The sequence below is a fragment of the Arvicola amphibius genome, chromosome X, assembly GCF_903992535.2.
Source record: "Arvicola amphibius chromosome X, mArvAmp1.2, whole genome shotgun sequence".
Taxonomy (NCBI): Eukaryota; Metazoa; Chordata; class Mammalia; order Rodentia; family Cricetidae; genus Arvicola; species Arvicola amphibius.
The window spans coordinates 36,181,299-36,205,526 of NC_052065.1; the positions used below are offsets into that span (position 1 = coordinate 36,181,299).

General features: G+C 37.2%; 1 protein-coding gene across 2 annotated transcripts in view; it reads right to left on the reverse strand.

Moving 5' to 3' along the window:
- Prrg1 (proline rich and Gla domain 1) overlaps window positions 1-24,228 on the reverse strand; it is a 125,181-nt gene that overhangs the window by 18,133 nt on the left and 82,820 nt on the right. For both annotated transcript variants that reach the window (XM_038317088.1, XM_038317089.1), the window contains exon 3: window positions 21,528-21,688. In XM_038317088.1, the coding sequence (XP_038173016.1) occupies window positions 21,528-21,688 (161 nt within the window). The remainder of the gene's footprint in view (window positions 1-21,527; window positions 21,689-24,228) is intronic.

A 24,228-nucleotide genomic window follows, 5' to 3' on the forward strand; every position in this document is an offset into this window, starting at 1 on the left:
TCTCTCTACATCTCTGTTCAGAATTTCTGCCTGACTTTACTTGGTTAAGCCATGGGTTGAAAGCAGATTCTTTATTAACGAATGGCAATAAAACATATTCACAGAATACAGAGGGGGATCCCACCTCGCCTCCCCTTTTCTATCTAATTAAAAAGAACAGTTTTAACTTTAAAATAGTAAAATGACATATAACAAAAACAGTTATTAAGCAAGAATTATGGTTACAATATTTAGTCCATTTACATTTGGCAAATTAGAAAAATACTCTATAATCTATCCTATCTTGGTGAGTCTAAATCTTGTATTAGAAATGGCTTGGATAAGTCATGAGAAGAAAGTAACTACAACTATTTAGTATTCAACCCAATTGAAGACCTGAGAATGAAAATATTTGAGTAAACAGGAAGTGCAATCAAGCAGCTTGGAAAATGTATAATAAACGACAGAGACAACTGGCTACCTGAGCAATCACCCAACGTCTCATTTGCAACATTGGAGTGGTCAACTTTGGCTAAGCCTAGAGTAACTGACACCATTTTCAGAGGCAGGAAAATTTTCAAAACCATCTTACCATGTCTTGGCAAGATTTGGCAGTCTTTTTTCTTGTGTCCTGCTTGCCAAGTTAGGACACCAAGCATTTTGTCAGTGGTCTAGGCTTAGCAATTCTCTGCCCAAAGGCCAGTTTTGACAAGAAAAAACAAGCTCCCAGGGACGTTTCTTCAGTGCTCAACATACCCTCAGGGATAGATCCGTGCTGCCAGGAGCAATCGCGTCTTAGGTCAACAGAATTTTAAGTTATTTAAATGTCATATTCTACAGTTTTTTTAATTGGCTGAAGATTACCTTAAATACCTCATCTATACAGAATACAATCTCTATGTATCTAAGGAACCTCTATCAGTCTAACTATGACAAACATGAATGACTACTGACCTATAATTCTTTATATCTATATACTTTAAAGAGTAAGGCCTCATATTAAAATATTAAACAATCTTTTTTTACATCTAGTATCTGATGGAAAAAAATATTAAACAATCTTTAAACAACTGTGCAGCAAATGAGGACAACAACCTCAAAATGTAAATAACATATATGATACCAAAAAGAAGGCCAACTGCTGACATAAACTTGACCATGTGATATGTTTATGGGAAAAAGTTTATGGCAAGAATGTGGAAGAGTGTACAGTTGTAGGATAGACAGATAAACCTTACCATGCTATGAGGAGAGATTAATGGGCCATGAGTCTGAAGTCTATAAAATTATAGAGCAAAATAAAATAATAATAAGTAAGGTCGGGGAGGCCCAGCACATAGGTTTCAGAGGGGAACAAGGATGCCACTGGGAAGTTATTCTGGCTACTTGTATTACTCTCAAGCAGAGTCTAGTATCATTTGACCAGTGTAGTGAAAATTTGAGTGAGGCTGAATGTAAAAGTAATGGACTAAGAGATTTAGTAGAAGAAATTTCAAGGGAGAATCTAACATTCAAGCTATGACATAGTTGCTGCTCATTGTTCTTATTCAGATTTCCAGTGAAAGGGAACTGAAAAATATGCTCTTTGGTGAAGAAAGAAAAAAATCAGAGTATGAGCAAGGTGTTTGAACTTAGAACCAAATTATGGATATAGGGTGTAAAGAAGGAAGCTAAAGAGAAACCTCACTGCTCAGCACTGGAACCACAGGAAACATACCCTTAAGGAACGACCCCACCCATCAGAATTGACAGTTTATAAAATACAAATTCAGCCAGGTGTATCATCACACGTCTTTGATCCAAGCACTTGGGAGGTAGAGGCAGGTGGCTCTCTGTAAGTTCAAGGCTAGCCTGGTATATACACTGAGTTCTAGACAAAGCAAACATACAAAGAAAGACCAATCTTAAAAATGCAAATTTATTTGGAGAGAGAGCCAGACACATAATGTTACTTCAAGGGTTGTTCTCTGCTCTAAAATATCGACCTATGGATATATTTCCCCAGGTTCAGAGATTGTCTTGAACTATGCTTAAACTTCAAAGTCAGACTTTTGAACATTTAAACTGCTAAGGCTATGGAACTTTCTGAAATTGGAATTTTGTATAACAAGCTAGCCATAAGTCTTTGAGAGGGGTAGAATATTACACCTTTAAGTGATATGTATAGCAACCAAGTTAACAATGGGTAGAGTTGTAGTAACTAGCTAAAAAGATTATTTACTTAATATTATGTATATAAGTTCTTTGCCTGCATGCACATATATGTACCACATGCATGCCTGTTGCCCACAAAGGTCAAACAGGGCATTGGATCAATTAGAACTGGAGTTGTATAGTTTTGTGGGCAGCAGAGGAGAGGGTGCCTGTACTGGCCTTATCCTATAGCCACACTGATGAATATCTTGCATATCACCATAGAACCTTCATCCAGCGATGGATGGAGATAGAGACAGATACCCACATTGGAGTACTGGACTGAGCTCCCAAGGTCCAAATGAGGAGCAGAAGGAGGGAGAACGTTAGCAAGGAACTCAGGACCGCAAGGGGTGCGTCCACCCACTGAGACAATGGGACTGAGCTCACCAAGGCCATCTGGACTGGGAATGATGGAACATGTGATCAAACCAGACTCTCTGAACGTGGCCAACAATGAGGGCTGACTGAGAAGCAAAGGAAAATGGCACTGAGTTTTGTTTCCACTGCATGTACTGGCCTTGTGGAAGACTAGTCTGTTTGGATGCTCACCTTCCTAGACCTGAATGGAAGGCAGAGGACCTTGGACTTCCCACAGGACAGGAAACCCTGACTGCTCTTAGGACTGGAAGGGGAGGGGGAGAGGGAGTGGGGGGAGAGGTAGGGAAATGGGAGGAGGGGAGGTGGTGGAAATTTTTAATAAATAAATAAATAAAAGGAAAAAAACACAAAACAACAAAAACCAGAATCAGGTGAATGCAACACAGAATTCTACTAGAGCTCCAAAGAAAAACAAAAACACTCCTCAAACTATTCCATAAAAAAAGAAAGAAAAGAACACTTGTAAATTCTTTTAACAAAGCCAGTATTAACTCTGATACCAAAACCAGACAAAGATCTAACAGAAAAATTATAGATCAATTTCTCTGATGAACATAGATGTAAAAATTCTCAACAATGCATTTTTTAAAAAGATTTATTTATTATGTATACAGTGTTCTGTCTGAATGTATGCCTGCATGCTAGAAGAGGGTATTAGATCTCATTATAGATGGTTATAAGCTGCCATGTGGTTGCTGGGAATTAAACTAAGGAAGAGCAGCCAGTGCTCTTAACTTTTGAGTCATCTCACCAGCCCTCAACAAGGTATTTTCAAGAGCACAGACTACTAAAAGACCCAGGGGAAAAAAAAAGAGCTGGAGTTGTAAAAGTTGTGAACCACCATATGGGTGCTAGGAACCAAACCCAGGTCCTCTGCAAGAAAAATAAGAGCTCTTAACCATTGAACCAACTTTCTAGGCCCCATGGTAGTTATTTTCAATTATCGACTTTATTATTATAATCACCTAGGAGACACAAACTTTGGGTATGTCTATAAGGTCTCTTCCAGAGAGATTTCACTGGGATGGAAAGAACCACCTCCAAATGTGGGTGTTTATCATTTCATGGGCTGGGGTCCAAGACTGAATAAAAAGAGGAAAGAATATAATCAATTTAGATATTCATATCTCTGCTTTCTGATGTGGAGGCAATGCATTCAGATTTCTCATGCTTCCACTACCACCACAACTACCATTCTTTCTCTATCATCAATGTGTGAAACAAAATAAACCCTTCCTTAACTTTATTTCCTGTTAGGTATTTTGTTGTTGTTGTTCTTACTGCTTTGTTTTGCTTTTGACACAGGGTCTCAGTACACTGCTCTGGCTGCACTGTAAACTTACTCTGTAGACCAGGCTGGCCTTGAAATCAAAGATTCACCTGCTTCTGACTCCTGAGTGCTGGAATGAAAGGTATGTGCCAATTCTGTCAAGCCTATTATGTTGCAGTGACAAGAAAGTAACTCTTATACTAGCCAATGGTATGTTTAAAAGATGGAACATTTCAGGAAGTGGCACTTAACTGGGATTCATTAGTCTTTAGGAATGAGCCTTTGAAAGTTATACCAGGTTCCACTTCTTGATATGCTGTGTTGTGAGAAGTCTCCACTATAAAACTCACACTGATCTCTTCTACTACTTAGTTCTTGACATGACAAGATGAAATATGAATCCATAAGCCACATGAATAAATAAGGAAAAAAATAATTTAAAAGAGAAAAATTCAATGTGGTATATTTTTGGCATTTCCATGGAAAAGTAACTCATACAGGTGTCTACCATACTTCTAATGGCTGGAGATATGAAATTCAGCATGAAATGCATTGCTTTTCTTTCTGTCCCATAATACCTATGCTATAGAAATCACCAAACAAATATATCTGACCACATCTGAGTTATAAAACAGTTATGAGAATTATCTGGCAGCACCAGGTAACTTTAGATACCGCTACAACTTACTATAAAAGAGTATCATCAAGGGACTAAAAAGATGGCTTGGCAGTTAAAACTACTGCTCTTGAAGAGGACTCAGGTTAGGCTTCTAGTACCCACATGGCAGTTAACAACTGTCTGTAATCACAGTGCTAGAAGATTTGGCATCTCTTCTGACCTCCAAAGGCACTGGCATATACACACATAATGAACAGATATATATGCAGGTCAAATATCCATACACTGCACATAAAAAGTAAATCTTAAAGCCAGTATCAGCAAACATTTCACATTTGTAGGATATAATATCTTCATCTTTCCTATTGGCTTTATGTTTGTTGTAGGAACACAGTGGCATACAATATGTTAAGAAATGGCTATGAATCTCTTCTGATGACATTTATAAGAACAGATGGGCTGGATTTAGTTGGCTTCTAGGTCATATTTTTCCATCTCATGTCCATGATAAAACAATTTGCCAAACTGTTTATAACAGAATGATTAACAGTATGCATGTTTAGTGCTTGCAATATGTATATATAAAACATAAGAAAGCAGACATTTTCTAGTTTTCTATGAAATTTGCTAATTCAATTATTGAATTATAGTACATTTTCAGTGTTTGGTTCAGTGGTTGCATAAGGCCCTGACTGTGTAAGTCATTTGAGCACTGCTATTTTTCAGCATCCTAAGCTATCTCAAGGTATATCCATGTTTGACAATCAGGGTGCTAAAGAGTACTTCTCAAAAGTAGTTTGTTAAGATACAGATTCTAATTAAGGAATATGGGGTTTTAGAGTTGGCATTACAACCAAGTTGTGAGGCCAAATGTTTGATTCTAGGCCACAGATCATTCTCTGAGTCATAGGATGCAAACACTAGCTTTTAAAGCCTCCCAACCAAGTTGTCCCCCAGAAGCTAAGACATTCAGTATGATAGGGACCTAGGTGATGATATTTACAAAACTCTTTAGGTGACTCACATGTACAGAACAACTTGAAAACTTCTGTGCTAAAGTGCACATTATCAGTTTCATTTATGGTGATATTAGTAGCTCTAATGTCCGTTTTGTTCATTTATTTCCCAACCTGAACATCCACTTGTATCTGCTTTAAGTCCAGGAGATCAGGATTAGCACTGCAGCTTTATACTCTTTTTCAACTCAAGAACAAAGGCAGCAATTTATCTTCCTGACAAGTAATGTAAGAGCTAAGGATTTTCCCTTTCAAATGTGTGGTGTTTTTTTTTTTTTTTTAGTTTTAACACAAGAGAGACCTCCAGTGGTAAAATACTGGAGGTGTACTCTATTCCCTAAAGCCTAAGTACCTGAAAGAAACCTAGAAGTGAGTGTAAAATGACACTGGCTGCCATGGTGATAGATGATACATGAAATACAGTGTGCTGTGTACTAGGTGATTTACATACACAGTCTCCATAATGAAAAGGGATTAATATTTTTGTTATCCTGTCTACCATAGGAGGAAAACGGAGGCAGAGACTAAAAAGTATACCTTAGATTCCTGAAGTAGCTAAAGTGAGCCTCTCATCCAGCAATATGTGGATAAAAGATTACCATAGCAAACTGCTCCTCTAAAACCCAGGAACAAGAAGGACCCACAGTAACTTTGGCTTTTTTACAATATAAATAGATGACTGTTTTTCCTCATACGTACAAAAGAGCAATATATTGACATGTGCATATGGAGGGAGAGAGGGACAGTGCATATAAATAAGAATATGAAATGTTAATCCCAGTCTCATATATTGGAGGTTGGTTGACAGCTTCTAGGAAGTGGTTGGATCCTGAGGGCTCTGTCCCAATCCTCTGTTTGATTGAAAATATAATGACATTATTGGGAAGGGGCAAAAGGTCAGGCCCAGCTGTGGAAAATATGTTACTAATGATATAATTTTGAAAGATTTAGGTTGCTCCCATTTCTTTTTTTCTCGGGTCCCCAGGCAGCCATAATGTAAGCAGACAGTTGCCATGCCCTTCCACTATGACATTCTGCCTCCCTTAGTCCCAAAACTGTGTAGCTAGCGGAACATGAACTAAAAATGCAAGGCAAAACAAATTCTTTCTCCTTGAAATTGTTCTGCTCAGTATTTGATCATGACATTAAAAGGTCAAATCAAAGTCAGAAGTTCTCAAAACAATCAACTAAAAAAAGAACAAGTTAGACAAAGAGTGGCAAAGGAGAAAGAATACTTTCTCAAAACTTGATTACTATGGCAGGAAGGATGGCTCTGCAGTTAAAAGAACTGACTGATTTCGATAGGACTCAGATTTAATTCCCACCACCCAACCTTACAGCAGCTTACAAACATCTTTAACTCTAGTGTCTGAGTATTCTATACCCTTTCTTTGCTTCCTCAGGCACCACATGCACATAGTACATGGAGATATGTGCATCCAAAATATCCCTACACATAAATCCTGACAAAAACAAAAATCACTGCACCACCCAAGATATCCACCAATAGATGAATGAATGATGAAAATGTGGTACATATAAAAATGGTATACTTTTATACAGGAAATCATGAAATGTTCAAGAAAATGGATGGACCTGGAAAGTACAATATTAAACAAGATGAGACAAACTCAGAAATAAAGAAAAACAAAACAAAACATGCATGCTGTATTTCATCTACGAATGTTAACCCTATAATGTATATATATATATATATATATATATATATATATATATATATATATATATATATATATTTCTAAGAGTGGGTAAAGCAAAAAACAGATGAACAAAAACCAAAACCAAACAAACAAATCCCCCAGAACAAAAGAGGAAACAAACAAAAAATAATAGGAAATGAGGAAAAATGAGGGGTAGGCAAAAGGATGCATAGAACATGAAAGAGGAAAACAGACTGACATGAAGCTACAAGGGAACCAAGAGTAGCAGAGGATGTGGGGTGAGGTAAGCCATGAAAACAAACTTTGTTAAAATGTCATAATGCTATTTAGCACTTCGTATACTAATCTGAAGAAAAGACATGAATGTGGGAAATGGACTTGCCCAGAAGGGATTGGTAAAATGTATGGGAGCGACATAAGATCACTAGGGTGATAATAATCCGTTGGTTAATTGGAATATGCATGAAAATGTTTAAGAATAAATTTAATCAATTATTTTTAAAAGAATCACCATGCTTAATGTCTTACCTACATATCTATTGTTGTGCTAAGATAATATAATCATGACAACTTATAGAAAAAGGGTTTATTGGGGGCTTACCGTTTCCGAGGGTAAGTCCATGAGCATTATAGTAGAGAGTATGGCACCAGGCAAGCAGGTATGGCTTTGGAATAGTAGCTTAGAACTTACACATCATGACACAATCATGAGGCAGGTTGGGAGGAGGGAGAGCAAGCTAACTGGGAGTAACATGGGCATTTAAAATTTCAAAGCCTACCTTGAGTGACACATCTGCTCCAACAAGGCCACACTTCCTATCCCTTTTCAACAAGGCCATACTTCCTATCCATATCTCAACAGTTCTACCAACTACAGACAAAGCATTCAAACATACAAAACCATGGAGGCCATTTTCTTAGCCTCTTAGGAGTCCAGGTAGATTGTCAGGTTTTTAAGTGGACATTTGAGAAACATCATTCTGTAGATGGTACTGGTGTCATGTACCTGGATAAACTCACTCAAAGAAAACAGAATACTGTAAGTACATTCAGGGTACCTGCACATTTAGAGGCATCTAGAAGAGCTGTTGGTCCCACCTTGACTATTAATTTATTTAAAAACTAATAAAGTATAGCCATAAAATGTGTAAGCTACTGAGTATCTAAACATGCTCATAGTTTATCTGATATTTAAACTAGTTAGTTAGCTGGGGCAAAAACAACCTCAAGCTACCACTGTAACTTTGAATTAATATTCTGTCATTTTGACTTCACATGGTTTGATCAATTTTTTACACAGTCTATCTTAGAATTTACATACTGATGTCATCTGGCTAAGCAGAGAATAAAGTATGCCAGAATACAGTGAATAAAAGGATATTAAAATATTTATCTATTAGTTCCCTCCAAAAACTTTGCAATAGGAAATAGTTTTTTATGCACATGTCTAAGAGACAGATATAATGTAAATTCTTCTCTATATCAAAAGATTATACTAAAATCAAAACAATGCATATATATTGAGAGTGAATACATGTGCAATATCTAAAATAAGGTAACAGTCAAGGTGAGAACAGGAGCTCTTCTTGGTGTTGTCTCTAAATAATCAGGTGCGGTGACTGTACTTGCAATGTTCTGTTTTCGTTCTGCTGAGCTTATCCAGGTAAATGACATCAGAACTGTATATAGAATGATGTTTTTCAAGTGTCTATTTAAAAACCTGACAATGCACCTGGACTCCTATGGGAAGAGAGTACATGCTCATTGTTTCTAACTCTACCATGACATTCCTACCTTCATGTGCAAAAGGAATAACAAATTTTATATAGCATAACATTCTTTCTTTGCTCCTCTAGCCTGGGTGTGCTCACTGCAAGCATCTCCAAGTTAATGATTGCATCATCACAAAGTCAATATAATTGTACCATCTCCCATTCATTACTATCAATTCATGGACAAATCATGTTGTGATTTGTGCCATCTGGAATATGCCTATTATTCTACAACCCCCAGTTATCACAGTAATTCAAACCATACTATTTTTTCACCTGGACTGAACAAAATGGCTGATAGCTATCAACTGGACTGGCTAGAGGCAAGGCTACAAAATTGGTAAAGAATACTTCAGGTTGTATCTGTGAGAATGATTGGCAAGATGATAAGCAAACAAGGTAAGAATGCAGTCATTTTAATATGAGAAGTACTGGCTATAAGCACAGACATATGTGCAGACAAATGCTCATGCACATACAATGGGCATATACCCAAAGGATGCTCAACCATACTGCAAGGACATTTGTTCAACTATGTTCATAGCAGCATTATTTGTAATAGCCAGAACCTGAAAACAACCTAGATGCCCTTAACTGAAGAATGGATAAAGAAAATGTGGTACATTTATAAAATGGAGTATTACTCAGTGGTAAAAAAAAATGATATGTTGAAATTTACATGCAAATGGATGGAAAAAACCCTCTTCTGAGTGAGGTAACCCAGACCCAGAAATATGTGCATTGTATGTACCCATTTGTAGGTATTGAATACTAGCTGTAAAGCAAAGGATAAGGAGTCTATAGTCCATGTCCCCAGAGAAGCTAAATAACAAAGAAAATGCTAAGAGAAACATACATAGATCCCTCATGGGAAGGAAAAATAGACAAGATTTCCTGAGAAAGCTGGGAGCATGGGGGTTGGGAGAGAAGGGAAGGTAGAAGGGGAGGAGGAGGGGAGAAGTAGAGGAGAAGGAGAACTAGAGGGAACGGGATGGTCGAGATGGGGCAAGGACAGAGACAGAGAAAAAAGAAAGAGATATCTTGATTGAAGGAGCCACTATGGGGCAAGCAAGAAACCTAGAGAAATTCCAAGGAATCCACAAGGATGACCCCAGCTAAGAACCTAAGCAACAGTAGAGAGGGCACCTGAACTTGCCTTGCCCTGAAGTCAGATTGATGAATATCTTAAATATCATAATAGAGCCTACATCCAGCAACTGATGGAAGCAGATAAAGAGAACCATAGAAGAGCATTGGTCTGAGCTCCCAAAGTCCAGTTGAAGAGAGGGAGAAGTGAGAATATGAGCAACGAAGTCAAGACCATGATGGGTATACCCATTGAACCAGCTTGCCTTAGCTAATGGAAGCCTACCAACTCCAGCCTGACAGCAAGGGAACCAGTATAGGACCAAACTAGTCCCTCTGAATGTGGTTGACAGTTTGCATGGCTGGGGCAGACTGAAGGGCCACTGGCAGTGGCACCAGGATTTATCCCTTCTGCTTGTACTGCCTTTTGGGAAACCTCTATCTCAGACTAGATATAGTGGGAAGGGGCTTGGTCCTTCCTCAGAGCAATATGCTAGACTTTGTTGACTCCCCATAGGAAGCCTTACCCTCTCTGAGGTGTGGCTGGAGGGTGGAGTGGGGAGTGGGAGGGGGGCAAAGTGGAGGGAGCAGGAGGAGGTGAGGGAGAGGAAACTGGATTTGGCATATAAAATGAGAAAATATATATTTTTAAAAATAAATTAAAATAAAAAAATAAAAATATGGGCTATACAAAAATGGGGGCGTGAGAATGTGGAGACTCCTAGACATCTGATAAGAGAATCTGACCTCATTCACTAAAGGTGAGAATTTTTCATAAATGAGTCAAGTTGACATTTATTTTGGTGAGAACAAAATAACTTTATAGAAAACAGCTGTCAAACTAGAGAACTTGCTTTAAGGGCAATATGCCTACTTAGTCTGGGGACGCAGGGACTATCACAGCTCAATTCTTTGAACTACTGTCATCCAGGTGCAGCTCACTGAAAATACTCCATAATGTCATCTTTCCTAGCTCCCACCTGGTGCAGGTTGGACAGAAAGACAAATGTAGTGCGGAGCTGCGGGCGGCCTGCTTTTCCTCCCAACCAGCTCCCGCATGGCTAGCTTTACACACGAAATAACAACACACAAACTGTATTCTTTTAAACACTGCCTGGCCCATTAGTTTCAGCCTCTTACTCACATCTTGATTAACCCATACCTAATAATCTGTGTAGCACCACGAAGTGGTGTCTTACCGGTAAAGATTCAGCACATCTGACCTGGTGGCTGGCTTCATGGCATCTGTCTCACTGAGGAGAGGCATGGCAATCTGCCCAGAGAGGCGAGGCATGACAATTTAGCTCACTTAGGAGAGGTGTGGCATCTGACTGAGCCATCTACCTCACTTCCTTCTTCCTGTTCTGTCTACTCCACCCACCTAAGGGCTGGCCAATCAAATGGGCCAGGGAGTTTCTTTATTGGCCAATGAGAGTCCTCCATCATTTCCCCTTTTTCTGTTTAAACAAAAAGGCTTTCACTTTAACATAGTAAAATTACATATAACAAAACAGTTATCAAGTAAGAATTACAGTTACAATATTTATATATATTTTATCTTTTATCATAACTAAGAAAAACTATAACTATCAAAGACTCCAGAAGAATATAATATTAGCCAAGTAAATGAGAAGTAAGCAACTTACAAAACTCTAGAAATCACAGAGATATCTTGCTGCCTGGACAGTCACCCAAAGTTCCTCTGCATCGTTGGGGCATCCATCTTCAGCCTACAGGCCCATAGTATCCAGCAGACATTTCCATGAAGCAGGAAATTTCAAAGGCAGTTCAGTTACTATCTGCTGTGTCCTTCAGAATGTCTCGCAGACTCTTTCATGAATCAGGAACCCCCGAAAGATCATCTCACCTTTAGGCAAGTTCAGCAGTCCTCTCTCTGAGGGTTCTCTGTGTCCAGTTTATGCAACAGTCCAGGCAAGAGCAGTTTCTTGCCCACATGGCTATCAAATTCCATAAGGAGCCTCTTCAATGCCCATCTTCCTTTTGAAGTAGATTGGTGCTGCCAGGAGCAGACGTGTCTCATTGTCGTGAAAAACCCTAAGTTATTAAAACATTAAATGCCATATTTTGCAGTCTTTGAAAGATATGAAGAATGTCTATCTAACTGAAATATATCTCTCTATATATAGAAAAACTAACATGACTATAAGCTTAACTATTATTGATGACTATCCATTAACAACCTATATTTCCTAATTATACATTATAGTTTAAATGAACTACACAATCACAATACCTTAATCAGTATCAGAAATCCATATACATATAACAAAATTGACCTTAAATTTAAATCACTAAAGAAAAATCCATATCAATGTAAATTATTCATATTAATATCATATCTATATCATATCCCCCTTTAAATGTAAAAGAACATTTATAAACAATATCTGGGAATATGGATGTAGTTATTTCTCTCCAAACTGCTTCCTGCTGAATGGGGGCGCAGTTATTTAGGTCTTTCATGGTATATAACCTATGTACCAGGGTCATCTCGGTCAGCAGTTGAGCAAAGTAATTTTTTTGAGGGTATGCATAACAACCTTTCAGGAGGGCGTGGTCTATCATACCATATTGGGATAGAAGCAATCCATAGGGTCTCATTTTCTGTAAAAACAAAAGAAGAATCTCTTTTCCAAAGTATCATATCCTTAGATCCAAATTCTGAAGTCAAGGTATTTTCAAAATACCTATCTTGGATTAGTTCAGCAGCATTTGTAAACAAATATCTTTTAGCATCTGTTGCTCCTTCCTCAGCATTCAAACAATTCAAAGAGAGCATAATAGCATACAGTATCAAGATTTTATGTGTATTTTCCATCTTTATGCGGCTTTGTTTTAACCTCTATTTTGTTTATTTTTACTTTTATTTTTTGAGACAGGTTCTGTCTATCTTTGTCCTGGAATAACTCAGTAGACCAGGCTGTCCTTGAACTCTCAGAGATCCATCCATCTCTGCCTCCAAGGCATTGAGATTAAAGGTGTGTTCTGCCACACCTTGAAGTCACAGAGGTCAATCTACGTCTGCCTCCCAAGTGTTGGGATTAAAGGTGTGTACCACCACAGGGAACTACTTTCTTTCTTTTCTTCTTTTTAACTTTAAGAACTTTAACCTTTACCCTACATATATTTTTAACACATAGTAAACCATTTAAACATTTTCTTTGACTTTGAATCTTTCTTTTACTGTATATCTCTCTTTTTGTGACCACATGAGTCTTTAATTTACGAAACAATATCACTAGGACAAAGCCTTAACTTTGGCGGCTGGATCATTCCTTAGCTTTCTGCGATTACAGCCTTGCGGCTGAGGTACTGGCCAGAGCCTAGTTTATCGCCACAACTCTACAGTGTTTCAAGGTCCTTGCCAGCAAGCAAGCTGCAACAGTGTTAAACAACACTCAAAAGCTCTGTAGTCAGGACCGCCTGCTACAGAGTTTGCCATGGCAGGATGTCCCAGAAAGCCAGCATTTTAAAACAACACAGCTTTTTTCCTGCTATGGCTGAAAACCGAAAGCTTTTCATCAACACCGTTAAAGTGTTTCATGGCAGGACCTCTTAAAAGAGCTGCAATATTTTGCAGCTAAAGCTGAGTCAGGAAGCCTATCTTAGATGAGAGTCCTTGCCTCTAGCGAACAGAGCAGACCCGAGAAATTGCTGTGACCAAGAAAACATGCTTTACTCTATTCTTTCCCAAGCTTTCTCAAGCTTTCTGTAGGTTCAGTTATCCACGTTGAGCGCCATTCTGTAGTGCGGAGCTGCAGGACGGCCTGCTTTTCACCCCTTCCGGCTCCCACATGGCTAGCTTTACACACGAAATAACAACACACAAACTGTATTCTTTTAAACACTGCCTGGCCCATTAGTTTCAGCCTCTTACTCACATCTTGATTAACCCATACCTAATAATCTGTGTAGCACCACGAAGTGGTGTCTTACCGGTAAAGATTCAGCACATCTGACCTGGTGGCTGGCTTCATGGCATCTGTCTCACTGAGGAGAGGCATGGCAATCTGCCCAGAGAGGTGAGGCATGGCGATTTAGCTCACTTAGGAGAGGTGTGGCATCTGACTGAGCCATCTACCTCACTTCCTTCTTCCTGTTCTGTCTACTCCACCCACCTAAGGGCTGGCCAATCAAATGGGCCAGGAAGTTTCTTTATTAGCCAATGAGAGTCCTCCATCAGACAAACATCTCCTGGATGATCCTGAAATGAGGTTGCAGACAGTGGCTGCAAAAGATGGGCAACACCTTTGTTAAAAGCCATCGAGGAAGCTCTCACTGATTGTTTTCTCCAGGTGGAAGGCACATTCCATGAATGCGAGGCCATTAACCCAATCATTATGGCTTTTAAGGAAGCAGATGCGGCCTCCACCCTCATTCTAAAGTGTCAGGAACATCTCCAGGAGTGTGGATTATTCACGTGAAGAAGAAGCCAGTGAAGTTCTTCTGGTTCAAATCTCCATGGTCACAGAAGAAGGCCATGGAGAAGTAAACATAGGAAATGTAGAGCTGCAACTGAATATAGCTAGTGATGGGAGCCTTACAATCGGGATGGTAGTTCTGTTGCACTCAGGGTGGCTAGCAAGAGCAGCAGCAGGTAGGCGACACTCACTGTGGAAGTGCGCAGAGGGCAGTGGTGGTGTCAGCACTGACAAGAACATCATGGCAAACCCATTTTGGGTTATTGGGTAACCTAAGAATGAAGGTTCCTGGCTTGTCTGAGGCAAGTCTGAGGCACCGAAAGGAGGAAATGGAAGATTATGGACATATTCCATCAGAGCCTGGCTTATGAGATGCTGGGAACTGAACTAGGGCTTTCTTCATGCTAGGCAAGCTCACTACCTGTGCTGCATCAGCAATTTTTCCTGTTTTTTTTTTTTATGTATTTTAGCATTTGTTCTTTGGACAGCATGATTAGGGAAAAGGTAGTAAATACAAATTACTAATATCAGGAATAAGAGAGAAGGCATTAATACAGACATAAAAAAGTAATAGACTCTGAGTTACTATTTATATTGTTAATTAGATATATTTTTCACTTCTAAAAATGATGTTCTCTCAGCAATAAGTGATAAACTAATTTTCAGATCAATGATCAAATTTGCCTGTTCTCTTCATCAGTGACACAGAAGGTGATGATTCAGCCAACTGCTTTCTTTTCTCCCCAGGGTTGATGTTGGTAGAGCAATCAATGATCAAATTGCATTGAGCACAGAATTTCTATGATAATGTAAATAAGCAGCACAGTAGATGGCAGAATACAGATGGCAAAGTTGTAAGTGATTGCAAAAGCACTGTTTCTTAATGGTCTGAGATGCTAAGCTCCCTTTAAGATGATGAACTGTATTCTGAATAAAATTTGTGGCAAGTTTAAATATTTAAAAATAAAATCCCTTAAAATAGAATGGAATAGTTGAAACATAAAAACTAATACACTATGCACTGGGGCAAAGATAGTTTGTGATAGACAAAGTGTCTAGTATGTCCAAGGCCCTGGGTTCCATGCCCACAATCACATATGTTAAATATTTAATATTACAGTCAAGTATTTAATACTATTATTTTTATTACTAAAAATCTATGGTTATGGAGAAATTTAACTATTATTTGTTAATCTCATTTAACTTAACAGTACAAATTTGTTTGTTTGTATTTTTGAGAAAGGGTATTACTATGTAGTTATGGCTGTCCTGGGATTCGGTATGTAGACCACGTTGTCCTTTAACTCACAGAAATCTGCCTGCCTCTGCCTCCTGAGTGCTGTGATTAAATGTTTTCACCATCATGCCCAGCTTGGATTTTTTATAATATAATCTTTTAGAGGAAAAACAAGGAATTTCTGTAGCTTTAAGAAAGTTCAATAACTAGATAGAAGTGCTTCTTCATCATTTTTCTACTTTAAACAATACTCTAGATTTATAAAAAAAAGCTCATAATTTACATAATTTAGAAATAACTCTCCTAAAAGTGATTTTACCATCACATTCATTAAGTATCTAAGATTTCAATTTCTATATTCCTTTTGCATTGGTTTTATTAGGTTTCTTTTTCTTCCAGACACACTTCCTTATGCTCTGAGTGTGTCATCTATGTGGTATGTTGATTACGAAGAGTGGACTGGGAACGGGCCTTGGAATAAAAACATGACATTGAAATTTTTGGTTTGATGTGCTTTGAAATAAGAAATGTTAGAATTCAAATATGAATTATCTTTGTTTGAAATGAGAAATGTCTCCCACGGGCTCATGTATTTGAACACTTGGACCCCATTTTGTGGCATTGTTTTGGGAGATGGTACAGTCTTGCTGAAGGAAGCATGTCACTGGGAACAGATTCTGAGAGTCTGTATTTAATTTATGCTTTGGGTTATAATCCAGTACTATAGTATTGATCCTGTATCTCCAAGTGCTTACCTTTAGTCACTAGGGACTCCTTAAAGCTAACTGCTAAGTCCACTTATCATGTTTCTCTTCTTTCTTTTACTTTTGTTTTTGTCTTTTGGCACATCCTTATTTTCTGATACTAAAATAAGTGCCAGCCTTAGAATAAGTTATTTCTTCAAAGAGTTCTGGCTTCTTTTCTAGACTAGAGATGTGTAAGCATTCAGTGTTGAGTACTTGCCTATCCTGTGTAAGACCCTTGACTCAATCCTCAGCTCCATGCATAGAAAAGAAAAGATCATAGAACTAAGGATGAGATAGGACTGTACAAGTTTGATAAACATATAGACTATTCTTGTATCCCTTGAAGTGTGAGGACAACTATCTTAGAGTCAAGCAAAGTAAGGCTGAAATTATTTGTGAAGAAAAGTTCTGAAATAATTACTACAATTTTCTTCGTAGTCACTCAATATTAAAATGTTCATTCAGCACATAGAGATTCTTTATGCCCCCAAAACCCAAGTAGAGGCTGGAGAGATGACTCAATGGGTATAAGCATTAGCAGAAGCCTGTAGACCAAGATTAACCCTAAGATACCACCCACATAAAAAGTCAAATCTGATGGTACACATCTGTATCCTAGCATTCCTATTGTGATCTGGGAGATTGAAGAGGATGGTGGCCAGAAGCTCCAGCTAGCCTGCAACACAGTGACAGAAAAAAAAAGGTGATGTGATGTGACTTTACAAAATTCGTCATCTTAGCTCTACATACACACACACACACACACACACACACACACACACACACACACACACAAATATGTGTATATACACATATATATTATTTTAGAAAAACGAAAGGAAAATAGGAAAATTACCTGGTAGAAATATGAATCTTAAATAAAATATCTATAATACAGTATCTAAAACTTGAATGAAATATATTTACTGAAGGCTTTGTCTGTTTTAGGCAGTATAGAGTGTATAATTTCACACCCAAAGATATTTGTAAAATTAAAATACATAAAGGTGAAATGTCTATTTGAAATCAATACAGTCAGTAGGTGGCAGAGTTGAGACACCAAATAAGATCGATCTGATTCTCTAAGGTTTGATAATGACATGCAGAAACCCTTTTCAACTTCAATTTTATTAAAGTATAGATGACAAAAAAATTCTACGAATTTAAGATATAAATGGGATATAGCTTAGTAGAGCACCTGCCAAGCATGAAGCCACTAGATTTAATCCTTAGCACCACAAACAAACATGGAGCTGTGAATTTCAGGCTGGAATGTAAGTTAGTGATAAACTGCTTGCCTAGCATGTGAAAGTCTCTGGATTAGACCAACAATGCCCCTCTGCCTCGAAAAAGATGGATTAAATGTTTATACAAACTTTCATGTGAAAGTCAGTTACTTCTGATAGGCCTCAATCATGATACAATATTTTAAAATATTCTGTATCTGTTCCACAGTAGTTACTTAGCAGATAACATCTGAATCAATCTGACTCACCTACATGCTGAAAGTGAGGACGACTAAACATAATGTCTTTTTTCCAAATCCATAATTAGACTTGTGCACTAAATTAGGTAAAGTGCTACAAATAAATATTCCACTGAATGCTATCTACTAAATTCATGTAGCTTATATTTTAGGATATTGAAGATGTTATAAACTGTTTCAAGTAAGAAATTTCAATATATAAAAACAAAAGACATTTACGAGAAAACAAATCTCAAAAGCTAATCATTTTCTCTCTCTCTAACATCTTCTTAGCATGTAACAAACATGATTCTGAAACAGTTACAATGAAGCAGGTAAAGGAAGACATTCCCACATTGACTTAAATGCCTTCTAAGACATCCTATTATAAATACTATAGCTTTAATCATAAAAGCAAATTTGGATGACAGACTTTGAAGCCATAGAAAAGGCAACAAATCAATAAAGTAAAAAAATCCATTTTAATGTCTACATCTCTCATCTAACTCATGAATAAAATTCATTACTTCTTTCCTCTATCAAATTTTTATATAGCCCCTATTATGTGCCATAATGTCATAGCTAGGAACCAAACAAATGAGAAATAGTGCTGTCACAGGGATAACAGTCTTGGGAAGAAAGCAGACAGCTAATAAATACAACAAATCAGTGTCAGATGGTGATAAATGGTGTAGGGGAATCACAGAAGATAGAATATTTCCTTATTGAGAAAGTGAAGCTGCACAATGACATGACTGCAATCATTAAGCTCAGACAGATACATTTGGAAGGGAAGAACAGAAGAGTTGATGTCCCCATGTAGAGGATTGTGATAAAATAGTCCTGCACTAGCTCAGAAATGAGCATAATAAAGGACAGGGCAAGTGCTCTGTATGGAAGCAGGAAGCAACAACAAATCAATGAGTAGAGTAATAGGAGATGTAGGGAAGATTTCTTCTGCAGAAAAATGACAGTGGAGGATGAAACAGTTGTACGTTATAGGTGATTCTGAATTCTTTGGCTTTTACTAAGGGAGATATGAAGCCACTGCAGAGAAGTTAATATATTGGGTTTTTTTTTCAGGCTGGCTCTTAATAATATAGACTAGCCTAGTCTGGAACTCATTACACAGCATAGGTATAATTCACAATCTTCCTTACCTCCTAAGTATTGCTTCTATAGCTATAAACTACCATGCATAGTAAAGAAAATTTACAGTGTCATTCTATCTTGCTATTTTAAAACTTAGATAGATGTCAGAGATGTCTAAGTGGATGAAGGTACTTGCTACTAAGCTTGATGACCTGAGTTCGAGCCCTAGAACTCACAAGAGTATTGACTTGTTCAATTGTCCTCTGGTCTACTGGCATGTGCCCCTCCCTCTTCCTACAAAATAAATCAATGAAGAGGAAACAAAGTTGAATGGGCTGGGAAGGGGAGGATCTTGGTAAAGCTGGAGAGGGTAGGGAATATGACTATACTGTACAAAATTCTCAAAGAACTGATGAAAAAATTAAATGTAAAATTTTTAATTATGTGGAAAGTATAAAAATATACTTGAGATGGTAGTGGTGATGCATTAATCATACGTTCTGATTCTGTGACAAATACTTGAGAAAAACAGTTTAAAGAAAGGAGATTAGATTTTGCTTATGGTATCCTATACTTAGGAGGTTATCAGTGCATGACTGGTTGCATACACTGCTCTGATTCTGAGTCAAGGCAGAATATCATGGTAACAGGAACATGTGGAAGAGATTATTCACATTACGGTAGTCAGGCAGCAGAGAGAGACAAGAGGGGTCAGAAAGAAGCTACTCTTCAAAGGCACACCCACAATGGCTTATTTCTTCCACTGAGGTCATACCTTCTAAAAACTAAACTTTCAACACACGAACCTGTGGGATCACTTAGTATTCAAACCATAATGAATGGTTTTGTTGTAAAGAGGAAACAAGTACATGGGTGAAATTACTACTAACCATGGCAAGAGCAGATTATTTTGAGACTGTAAACTGAAAAAAATCCCAATAAAAACACTGATTTTTCTTATGCTAGACAATTTAATACTAAAATTTACATGAAAAATGTAGTCCATTATCTCTTGGGTAGGTAAGCGTTTACAAATTACTGTAGAATACCATATCAAGGTAGAACTACTTCTAATTTATATTAGAACACACAACATATCTTCTGAACGGAGAAAGGTAAACTAGAATAGAAAACCCAGAAATAGATGAAGTACATATGGAAATCAGGATAAGTAAATATAACTAAAGGAAATATATAACTAAGAATAACTAAAATGACTATAGTGAGGAGGGCTTGTTTGTTGAATGGGGCTTGGAAAACTGGACAGTCATCAAAAATCATACTCATAATTCACTATATATATATAACAACAACTACAAGTAAAACCAGTAAAACTGATGAAAATCATAGTTTGTTAATTTATATTAATTTATGAACAGATTTTGCTTTTGTGTTGGGCACTAGAATCTAGCAATTTCCGAGGCCCTTTTTTCTTTCATCTCTAGAGCCTCCTTCACTAAATAAAACATCAAACCCTCCTTCTTTGAAACATGTATATACTCACTGTTACTGCAGCTTATTTGATGTCCCTATAGCACATTGTATGCCACTTATTTAGCATATGGTATTATTTCTTGATGCACAGGCATGGATCTTTACAAAACAGCTAACTCTGGTTTTATAATTCCCAACTATAGAATAGACTTTAATGTTGCAGGAGCTCCTTCTGCTCCTTCAGCCAATAGCCGCTGAGATACCAGCCCATTGGGGCATGGTCTCTCTCTTTAAAAACGCAGCCACTTCCATCCACTTGCTCTCTGGCTTCTGGCACCGTCCCAGACAACAGCCCTCTGAGCAATCAGGAAGGGAGCCTAGTCGCCGGAAGCGGGGCCAGAAGCCAGAGAGCAAGTGGATGGAAGTGGCCGCGTTTTTAAAGAGAGAGACCATGCCCCAATGGGCTGGTATCTCAGCGGCTATTGGCTGAAGGAGCGGAAGGAGCTCCCACAACACCTTAACAATTTACATCATTATTTTTGCTTTCCCAACCCTGTTCTCTGAATAGATTGCTTTCAGAGTAAAGTGAGGTAAAGTAGTCTTGTAAAATGTAGAAGAAGAGTCTAAAAGTATACAGAACTAAAACAAATTTTCTCTGGTACAATAGATGAAACCAGGATTCTCAAGTATGCAAGGGAAGTATCCTATCACCGAGCTATATACCTCCAGTCCAGGATAAATAAAATATCAAAACACTAACAGTGTCCCATACTTTTCTCCATCCCCTCTCTCTCATTAGCTATAAAAACGTAATGAGAACATCTACTTTCTGGATCAAAGTCTTGGGTGAACTTGATGCCTTGCCACTATAATAATTGCTAGCTAAGCAGAGCACTGTGGAAACATGGCCCTCAAACTCAGACCAACAAAGACGGAAGTAAACTAGTTCTCTCCTATACAGAACACTATTCATTAGATGTTACATGGAGATCTCTTCAATAAATCAACTTTTTTAGTTGAAAGCAGTGCGTGTACTTCAGAAACGTAGAGTTCAAAACTACATCAAAAAGTAAGCAATTCTGTGAACATGTTTTAAGTTACCAGTATACTTACAGTTTTTTCGTGATTTTCAAAAGCCTCTCTGGCTTCTTCGTATGTGCAGACTTCTTCTTTGCACTCACGCTCAATGTTGCCTTGTCTTATTTCTTCAAAAAGCCCATTGGCTCTTGGGTAGCGTTTTAAGACTGAGTTGGCCTTTTCTCCCGTGAGGAAAACTAGAAAGAGATATAATAAGCATAAAACAGCAGCAAGAAACTCATGTACAAGAAACTGACATACAAGAAGAAAACTGCCTGTTTGTCCTCAGAAAACACAGACAATATTCTAAACATCTTTCACTAAACCAGGAGTGAAAAAATATTTAACTTCAAATGAAAGCATTTGATAGCTTCCTCATAATGGGAATATATGCTTTTAGTCCACATGACTAGTCTGGGCAGGAACAGTAACATAATTACCCATGTTATATTCAGACTTAAGCACATTCTTGAGCACCATGGGTGTTTAAAAATAGCAAGAATGATAGCGTTACTTATATTCATTACTCCAAGGCATTCTGCAAGCAAACCAAAGGCCAGTTTCTGCCTACCTAAAAATAAATACAAATCAAATTGATCTAATAATATAAACCTAGAGAACCATTACTTGAAGAAAAGACTTAACATGGTGAAAGTTTCATTACAGATCTTCGAAGCTTGTAAAAGATAAAGAATATACGCTAAAGAACTTTCTGGAAAAAAAAAACATAAAAAATAAATTTATCTACACCTCAGTTCAAAAAGCAGTAGTAATAATTTCATTCTAAATATAGTATAGGTATACTTCAAGGCATTTAATCTCATTTAAACATATTTAAAGAAAATTATTTTTTCATGAACAACTGTAAGCATGTGTGCACACGTATACACATGCAAACACAGATGCAGGATCCTTTTATTAAGTTCCATTTTCTTCTTTTTTGCACGAGGTCATCATGATTTGGTTTATATTTTACATATATGATTCATTTCAATTCAGATGATAAATTTTAATTGACAAAGCTTAATCTGTATTTGAATTTCATAAAATGCAATCTTCAAATAGCCAGATGGTAAAGGTTTCCAAACCTGAACTTAGTCATAAAATAATCTTCAACAGGTGCAGTCCTATTGATGAAATGTGTCATCCTTTTCAGGATAATTGATTTCATTGAAGCAAACATGGTAATTTTAAAATCACATCACTTTACGCTAAACAAACTTACCTACTCTCCCCTCCCTTTCTCCCTCTCCCTACCTTTGCTCCTGGTCACAACACATTTTTAAAAGTTGTATTTGTAATGAATTCCCAGGCAGTCCTCCTATTACCACCGTTTAAGAACCAATACCCTAAGATCAGTTCCTCAGAAGATGGTTCTGAGTGTTTATGGAAAACTTTTTTATCAGATTTAGACATATTTTATTGTGTGACTTGTAAGGTCTTTAAATATATTTAATATATACATCGCAATTATCTTAAAAATGAGTGTGTCTCGTTTGGGTTTGTCTATGGAATTCTTTCCAAGACATATTTCACAAAATTATAACATTTTAGCCACAGGTCATATTTATATCTTCTATAATAACATTAATACAAACAGGAATTGACTTATTTTAAGACTTCTTTTTTCCAAGACAATCTTTTTTCCCTTCTTCATCTGTTTCTTATGTAAGGGGATATGATTTTCTGGATCCACACCCACCCTCTCTAATAATCCAGTGTTCTGTGCTAAATATAGTTCTCTGTAAGAATCAGAATTTGATCCGAATTTTCATCATCCATATTTATAACATAATACATATGTTAATTCATTTTAAAATATCACCAGCTTTTATATCACATTTCCTGAGCATAAATCAAATAATACACAATAAGAGATTTTGAATTTTCAACAAGAAAAAAAGCAAAATACCATGAAGAGGAAATTATCTTCTCATATGCTAGCTAAATGGAAAATAAGTGTTACGGAAAGTGGCTCACTTCTATAAGTAGAAAGCAAGCTAACTGAAAGGTGATATATCAGGATGCAAACTTGTAATTCCAGACTAATCAAATTACCAGGAGCATTCCACATAAACATCTCTTATGTATTTCTTCTACCAAGAAGCAAGGTAACATAATAATAAGAACTCTAGATGTTGGCAAGAAAACTTATCTTCTTGCCAAATCTACTTAAATGGAAGATATTATGTGAAGTAAAAGTTTGACCAATAGTAAAAAATATAGTATTATAGATAAGTTGTATCTGCCATATATCTGGGAATATGAAATAAGAAAAGAACATTTGACAGTATTTTAAAAAGTGGTTTGGAAATCTAATGGACTCTGCAAAATGATAAAAGAATAAGGATCTTATGAGACAGTTAATCAGGTGCTTGCCAGCAAGCCTATAAACCTGATTCTGATTCTTGGAATTCACAGTGGAAGGTTAGAAACTTTATATCTATTCTCCATGGACCATGTGTGTACACACACACATAAAAATTTTTTTTATTTTTATTTTTAATAGAGTAGAATATGGCAGCTATAACTTACAGGATGAAGTTACATTATCTCTTCATGTAGTTCCTTTCTTATTTAAAATATATATATATTTTTATATAATACAGTTTCCCATTCCTCAATGCCTCCCAGATCCTCCCTAGATGCCAAACTTCATGTTTTCTTTCTTTCTCAAATAAATGAGTAGGGTAGTTGTGGTGCACGCCTTTAATTCCAGCACTCACAAGGCAGAGGC